Source organism: Petaurus breviceps, unplaced genomic scaffold, assembly GCF_028583685.1.
Source record: "Petaurus breviceps papuanus isolate PSGF00001 unplaced genomic scaffold, PetGlider_PUasm1.0 90825, whole genome shotgun sequence".
Classification (NCBI taxonomy): Eukaryota; Metazoa; Chordata; class Mammalia; order Diprotodontia; family Petauridae; genus Petaurus; species Petaurus breviceps.
The window spans coordinates 15,453,118-15,461,549 of NW_027187353.1; the positions used below are offsets into that span (position 1 = coordinate 15,453,118).

The following is an 8,432-nucleotide window of genomic DNA, read 5'->3' on the forward strand; positions in this document are numbered from 1 at the left end:
TCTCTCTCTCTCTCTCTCTCTCTCTCTCTCTCTCTCTCTCTTTCTCTTTTTCTCTGTCTCTCTCTTTCTCTGTGTCTTTCTTCTCACCCTCCCTCTCCCTCTTTCTCTCTTTCTCTATGCCACAGGGAAAGGTTTGAAACGGAACGTAACAGCCCACGTTTTGCCAAATTACGCAACTGGCATCATGGTCTCTCAGCCCAAATACTTAATGTGAAAAGCTAAAAACATAAGCAAAAAGCCACAACTACTTGGAATCACCCTTCCCTCCCCTCCCCCAACCCAATAAAAAGACGTGTGTAGCATTCAAGGAGCCCCAGTGGGATGCTAATGACTTGACTGCTGGACTCAGCAGTCAGTGCTGGAGACATTATATTCTTATTAAGGAGCAAAATTCTAGAGTCCTCCTCCCTGAGGATATACTGCCTACCTTACATCCTCTTCAATATAATCAACTTTACTTCCCTTTTCCTGCCCCCTTGCAAATACTTCTGCTTGGGCACAGGGTTGGTATTTATTTTATCTTCACTTAAATGTAGCCTTAGCCTTCAGATGAGTGGGAAGCTTAGATTGGCTATTTTAATGCACCAGAGGGGAAAAAAATAAATAAAACACAGTTTGTGCTCAGGTTTCCTTATAAAACATTGGCTTGTGAGAAAGGCCAGCTTCCCCAGATTCAGCTGAGCCCAGGGGGCTTAGCAGCTGTGCATGTTGAGTGATTCCCTCAGAACCAGTGCTTTGACTCAGGGTCCAGGTTCTGAGCCCCTTTCTAACCCCCAGTGAGCCCACGGAGCTAACACTGGATCCCAAATGCTCAGGGAAGCAGAGAAAGTGGGGATGAGATGATGCTTTCATTAGTGGAAGTTGAATAATCAAGAGGTTAGCCCAGCCAGACATCATGAATCCTGGGGGTTCCCATAGCATGTTGTAAGTTTTAAACATATGTGTGGTTAAGTCTCAGACATGGGCATTTTAAGCCTCCAACAAATGTGCTCCTCTCTTTATAACATGCTTGCTTGGCCAGCTCCACAGTTTTTCCCCCTTTCTGTACATAGCAGCATGCTTCTTCTGAAATAAAAAGAATTTTAAATAAATCAAACAATGCCCCAGTCATGCTGTGCCTGTGTTCTACAAGGGATGATATATTGAGGCTTGGAAGAAGGAGAAAGTTCTTGTTGGGCCCATCCGTGCACAGGGGACCAGACCCACAGGCTTTAGCCTGCCCAGATCAGTCCAATCCAATTCAATTGACTCATAGGCTTGCCTTGGATTTGGTAGCAGCTACAAGCAGGATTAGTGCCAGGAGAAAGAGAATTTGCCATCTCTGCACTTTGACACTATTCTCCAGACACTTCAACTGTTACTCTAGAGAGATACATTCATTAATCAGTCAACATTTAGAGATGTGTCTAGGGACTAAGGCCACCATAGAAAAGAACCAATAGAAAAGACTCTTGTCCCACCCACCATGTTCCTATTGGGGATATGCCTCTGGGGAAACCCATCAAGTGTAGCCCAGGTCCTGAGCTTTAGCAGGCTTCAATGACTTGTGAACAGAAAAGGGTCATAAAGGGGAGAGACAGTGCAGTCAGATACTACCCTCCTGCCATGCCTCCCATGAAGCCTTTCTCACCATGGTTTGCAGAGCAATGATGCCATACCAAGTCCAGAGGCCATGAGAGTCAACAGAAGGAATGTGGAGAAAGTGGGGGAAGTTCCCTTCATTTGTGATGGGGAGGCAATGGAATCTCTAGGCTTGCCAGAGCACCTCCAGTATCCTGAGACCAGGGGGATTTCTGTGACCCAGGGATGGCTGACCATTTCCTTGGTACTGCTCTAGGCCCCCCTGGTGCTTCCAGAGAGCCTGATGCTTTGGGTGATAGGTAGGGTGACTCTTATAAGGCCAATTGTGTGATGAGTGGTAAAGGTTTGGTGAATGGATTTGTAGATTTAGTGGAATGACCTATCAGCTCAGCCAACCTGAGGAACACATAGGCTATATAGACAGCAGGAGCTAAATTCCATCTCCATCCCTCCCAGTTGGGGAACCTTCACCCAGGGATGTGATTTCTAGTGAATAAGGAAGGTCATAGTTATTGTGGTAGCTGTGGCTTCCTTCCCTTCTCACACCTTCTTGTTGGACCATCCAACCTTGACCTTGCCAATATTTTTTTCATTTTAATTTTTTTTAAGCAATTAGGGTTAAGTAATTTGCTGAAGGTTACATGGCCAGTTATTTCTGGGTGTGGTGCTAAGTATCTGAGCCTGGATTCGATCCCCAGGTCATCCTGACACTGGGGCCGGTGCTCTTACTCGCTGAGCCACCTGGCTGCCCCAAATAGTGAGTTCTTTTTTTTTTTTTGGCCTTTTTTGGAGGGCAGTTGGGTTTAAGTAACTTGCCCAAGGTTACACGGCTAGTTTTTTGTCTGGGTGTTAAGTGTCTGAGGCTGGAACCAAACTCGGCTCCTCCTGACTCCGGGGCTGGCTCTTTACTCACTGTGCCACCTAGCCACCCCCTGACCTTGCCAATCTTGCCAAATCCACTAACATTTCTTTGGCACTGTGTTAACCCATCTTGTATCTCAGGGAGAGACTGGGTCAATGAATTGTAGGCCACATTCTCTGGTCTTTTTCCTCTCTCTTCTCTCTCTCTCTCAAATTCTCCAGCCCATCTCCTAAGTCCCAACCCTAGGAAAAAGGAATAGGAAGATAAGAGAAAAGTAAATAGGTATGCTAGGGGAAGAAACTGAGTCAGCACAAGGATTCAGGGTGCATAGACCAGGCAAATCCGACAATTTAATTCAATTCAATAAGTATTTATTAAGCTCTTTCTACGTGCCAGGCACTGTGCTAATAAACACTTGTTGATTGATGGACAGGTGCTGAGGATATAGACAAAAAAGAAAAGAGTTCCTGTCCTCTAGAAGCTTCCATCCTACTGAGCAGAAATGATATGTGCATGGTTAGGATTCAGCCTCTGAAAGAAAGGAGGTCTTTGGGGTTGGTGGTAGCAAGAAGAGAGGTTAGTATAAAGGAGGAGCAGAAATCCTTATCCTTCATCATGGGCACCCCATCCCATCCAATGACTACCCCCCAGAGATCCTTCTGTCCGTTAGTTCCAGATTGTCCAGTGAGTTCTGGTTTGGTTGCTATGTCTTGCAAGGAAGAGAAGGCAAAGATGTTCGAGGAACTTGTAGTCTCTCTAGAAAGACAAGATAGACATGCATAAACAATGTTAAACGACCAAAAAAAGGCAGACTATCATACAGGGCTAGACTGTGCAATTCATATTCAAGTAGAGAGGAAATTCAGAGGAGGATTCATCAATTTTTAATAGAACAGGAAGAAAAGTGTGTATGAGGCAGGACATGAGCAAGGCTTTCAAAGATAGCTAGAGAGATCAGGCTACAGAGTATCTTCCCTTCCCTCTACACAAAATCCCAGCCCTGGAACTCCCCTCACCCCAGTCTTAATTAAGCATTTAATGAAGATGCAACCCAGGCAACAGCAGTCGGAAAAGCCAAGCCCAGCAGCCAGGCCTCCCTTCCAGGTAAATCGACTTGTCTGGCTGTGGCACAGGGCAATGCTCCCCTTCTTGGCCATGGTGTGAACCCCTAACACCTCTCCCCTCCCTGGCTTGTCCCTCTGCTGACAAGCCATCCATTTCTGTTCCCCCTCTGACAAACCATCCCCACACCCTAGTACTGACAGCATGTAGCAGATGCAGCAAGATGTTAATGCTTGTGTGTGGAGCTGTTGGGGCTGGAGGGATTGGGGCGGGTGCTCACAGGGGCCCCAGCCATCCCCCTCCTCCCTCTCCCACTCCTCAGACCTTGACCAGATCTCAGATGCTTGGAGACCCAGGGAAAGAGTTGTTCTTCCTTGATGATGGAAACACTTCAGATAGGGACAGGGAAGAAGCCTGCTACACTATAGGATTGCCATGAGCAGGGGATGGAGTCTTCCTCCTGGTAGAAGCCCAGATGGAGCTCTTGGGGTAGGATGGGGAGAGTATTCCTACTAATAGGAACACCTGAACTTTCTCCATAAAGAAAAATTGCCCATCTGCATTTCCTACCCTAAATAACAAATCTTCTAAGGAACTAATGTGGTTCCATAGTGAATTCTGAGCCTGGCTTTTGTACTGTGGATGCCTGGAAGGGACTGGTCTGAGGTCAGAACCGAGAGGGGCTCTGGGCAAGCAGTCTCCTTGCTTTGCTCTCTGTCAATAATAATGGAAGTTCAATAGCTCAGGGTTATTTTGGCTGTAGGTAGCTGGAGGGAGATGGGTTTGAGCAGGGTTAATAGAGGGAGATGTGGTGCCAAGTAGAACTTGGGGCTTAAAGAGTTTAAGACAGGAAAACTCATCCCAAGTTTCATCTTATATCAGATCTGAGAGAGCTTGATGGAAGGGCCAACTTTGCTGAAAAGGCGACGATTTCATCAAGTTAGGGGGTGACTATCAAGCACCCTTCTTCCTACAATGGTTGTTGACTCAGGGATGGGTTTGGGGTGGATTCTGGCCAAGGGAAACTGTATGACCTTTTAGAACCTTAAGCAGTAGTGAGCTGCTCATCACACAGAATGAATGCTCCCTGGACAAGGATATTGTTGAGGGGAATCTTGCTCAGGTGTGAGGCTGGAGTAGATGGTTTTGTGGGCTTTTCATACTGAAGTTCTCTGGGGGGCCATCTCTGGAATTAAGTAGAGCTCTAGCTGGGTCCTAGGAGCTCTCCAAATAGGAAAAACATAACAGAGTGGTCCCTTGGGGGTTTGCCCATCTCTCTGTCTCACTCATAGAGTGTGTAGGAGTTGGTATCCATCTCTTAATAGATCTTAAATATTGCCCTAACCAGAGAACTTGGGGGTTACCTTGCCTGAATATCAGTGGTGGGTAAATCACATGGGGCACACCTTGGGTACCAATAGGCCACTTCTCTGTCTTGCTCTATTTTATTTCTTAGGTACTCAGGGAATCAGTCCATAGCTGAAGCCCAATGTAGAGGACCCTAAGGTTGGAACCAGGCAGGAGGGGAATGAGAAGTGTTGAGCTAATAACATTTCAGAAGAATCCTGCCAGGAGTAAAAATGGCCAATTTGTAGGAGACTGAATCTTCCTTAGGACTCAGGCTCTAGTGTCCTCTAGCTGAAGACACATCCTTTATGGAAGAAGGTGGGGATGGGACTTGGTCCCTGGTTCCAGGCTGCCTGAATTTGCTTTCTCAACCGCTTCCCCTATCAAAGTTTTGTTTTGGATGGGCTATGAGCTCCTCCCACTGCTTAGGGCAATTCCTAGCTCCTCCTGCTCCTTCCTGCTAACCTCTCAGAGTTGTGCTGAGCCTTCTCTCCCCACCCTATAACCCCAGTCTGGCATGGCTGGCTGGTAAGGTCCCTGGGGTGGGGGGAGGGCTGGCAACTAGAAGAAGAGCTGGCTCTTGCTATTTGCTTGTTGGCAGGCAGCCTAAATCTCAGAATAAGAGGTGGTGCCCAGCATGGATGGATGGGCTCAACTAACCCTGCACAATGGAAGAGCCTAGTACCCACCCTCAGGCAAGGAGCAAATTTGTGTACCCACTTGCATGAATACATAACTATTGTGTGGGCATGTGTGTATATGTTTATGTGTGTGTGTGAGAGAGAGAGAGAAGCAAAGAGAGGAGAAAGAGGAGAGGGAGAGAGAGAGAGAGAGAGAGAGAGAGAGAGAGAGAGAGAGAGAGAGACTAGTAGTGCATGAACCTGGGCTTATATTCAGGCACCTCCAAAGTCTCTTCTAACTAATTTCTGTGATTCTGTGATGGCGTATGGAATAAGGTGTATGTGTATGCACACAAGCCCACATGATAGAGTGGATTCCCTCACCAAAGCCTAGACTCTGTGCCACCTGACAGGGGCAAGTCCCATGGGGGCTCTGCCTTTTCCCCGGCAATACTATAGCAGGCTCCATCAGGCATTGGGTTAGTTAAATGCAGCCACTCTTGCCTTGCCTCCTATGACTCCCCTCCACCCCTACCCCATCTCTCTCCTTTTTAGGACCTAATTGTCCAATCTCTAGCTGTTGAGAGAGTGATCCAAGAATAGGATGGGTCAGAGTGGTCCCTAAAATATGATGAGGCCCAAGGGTTGTTACCCTACTACTAGGCCATGGAGGCCATGAAGGGAAGCTCCCTCTAGTGGTGACCAGGTATTTCAGTGGAAAGATTCCAAAATGGAAACCAGGAAACTTAGGCTCTAGTTCCAACCCTACCACTAGTGTGAGCAAGTCACTTCCCTTTGCTGGCCTTCAGTTTCCTCATATATTATTGAAGTAGCTAACCTCTAAGGTTCCTTACAGCTCAGATATTCTATGTTTCACTCAAGTGGTACCATGGGAAAGACACAGGCTTTGGAGGCAAAGGATCTGGGCTCAGATTCCACTCAAGTTATTTCCTATGTAACCTTGGGCAAGTCACTCAAGGCTCTCTGTGCCTTGTTTTCCTCATTTCTCTTTTTTTTTTTTTGGGAGGGGCAGTTTGGGTTAAGTGACTTGTACAAGGTCACATGACTAGTTTTTTTTTGTGTTGTCTGAGGTCAAATTTGAACTCAGGTCCTCCTGACTGCAGGGCTGGTGCTGCATTCACTGTGCCACCTAGACGCCCCAGTTTTCTTCATTTCTCAAATGAGAAGTTGAACTCCATGACTTCTGAGGTCTTTACCAAGTCTAGACCTACAATCCCATGATTCTATGCTCCCTTTTGGCAAGGAAAGGGAGTCTTCTTTACTGTTTAAGCTGCTAATGTTTGATAGAAGGAAATGATATCCAACCAGGATGGGTATTCAGCAAAAGAGGTTAGAAAGTCCAAGAAACCTAGAAACAGGCTGGATGACAGCACCGAGGGTCTCCATACATTCTTCCCTGACAGGGATCATGCTGTTCTTCAAAGCATATTTTTATTTCTTCACCAACATTTTTATTTGAACACAGGACTTTGTATCCCCCAGGGCACTACAAAGTTATTGATGTCATCACTGCCTTTTCAAAACCTCCCAGCATGTCCTTGGCTCACTCACAGATCCCTTTGGCTCTCTACTCCAGCCCTTTGCCCAAGGAATTGCCCTGCTGTTTGGGACTGAAAGGGTGATAACCATGATCAGAGTTCACCTTGCTCAGGGTCACACAACTAGAAAAAGTCTGAGGTAGGATTTGAACTTGGTTCTTCCTGACTCCAAGAGCAATACACTCTATGCATTACTCTGAATTATATTGTCTTTGGCATAGAAACTATGAACCGTCCCTTCAGCACTCCCATGTGTGTTCATCAGTGGTTGCTCAAAGGCTGTGTGTGTGTGTGTGTGTTGACCACACTGCTCTCTAACATTATCCCATGCAAAAGCTGACTAGCTTTGAGTTGCCTTTTTTTGGCTTTCTCCAAGGATCACCCCTGAGTCCAAGTGAGTGTTTCCAAGACCTGAGCAGTTTCCTAAGACATTCTTGGGACATTGGTTGTCCCAGAGTGAGTTGAGCTTTGGTAGAAAGTTTCAGTGAGGATTGAGAAGGCTTGTAAAACCCTGAGGCATTGGAAGGGGCAGGAGGCCTGATGCTGGCTGATCTGTGGCTCAATCCATGCCTGACATTTGACCTGCAATCTTCACCAGGCTATTGCTCCACTGGGTTACTTTCACAAGGTCCCTTCCTAAGCCAGGCCAAGTGAGAGTGAAGGGTAGGCTTGAGAACTTTGAGCAGATCTTGTGGTCAGTTAGCCTGAGGGCCCAGTGATGGGCATGATGGATGGAGCACAGAGGAAAGGAAGGTCAGCTCTTAAAGATGACCCATGGCAAGCTCCCCATCTCTGGTAAAGCTCTGACTGTTCATTTTCTCTCAGAGAAGATGGAAGGAAGGAAAGGGAAAAGGAGAAGAGAATGCTTCATTCCACTCCCAAAGCCTGTGTTTCCATAGCCAGATGTTGGATCCGGGAGTCCTCTATGCCCTGATTGGGGCTCCAGAAGGATAACACTCTGACATTAGTGTAGACTAATAGGGCTGTAGGGCTGGGAAGGATATCCTCCCTAGAAGTACATCTTCTGTAACCCCTCAGGGACAATGGTACCATAAGAGCAGAACAAGAAGGTCTCTCTGGTCAGGGCTCAGGGCAGCCCAAGAGGTCAGGGCCCTAAACACTGGCTGGGCTCAGACTCTCCCTATGGTTCCTCTTTTCCAGTCTCCTTTGGCTCTCCCAATATCTCTCCTTATCTGGGAATTTGGACAGCTCTTACCTGCTTTTCAAACTGTCTCTCTTCCTTCTTATTCTGTCTGGATAGATTTTTTCTCCCTCTCTCCCTTTACTCCCTCTTCCCCCTCCTCCTTTCCTTTTCATCCTTCCTGGTTCTAAGGGTTCACTTGTCATATCCCAGTCCCAAATCTCTCTCTCTCTCTCTCTCTCTCTCTCTCTCTCTCTCTC

At 46.9% G+C, this 8,432-nt stretch overlaps 1 protein-coding gene across 10 annotated transcripts in view; it reads left to right on the forward strand.

Moving 5' to 3' along the window:
• Nucleotides 1-8,432, forward strand: part of LDB3 (LIM domain binding 3) — a 112,525-nt gene that overhangs the window by 66,988 nt on the left and 37,105 nt on the right. For 2 of the 10 annotated variants that reach the window (XM_069071370.1, XM_069071371.1), the window contains one exon: nucleotides 126-1,108. The exons of the other annotated variants lie outside the window; for them this stretch is intronic. In XM_069071370.1, coding sequence (XP_068927471.1) covers nucleotides 126-222 — 97 coding nt within the window. In that variant the 3' untranslated portion in view covers nucleotides 223-1,108. Of the gene's footprint in view, nucleotides 1-125; nucleotides 1,109-8,432 lie in introns of those variants that run through there. 10 annotated transcript variants of the gene reach the window in all.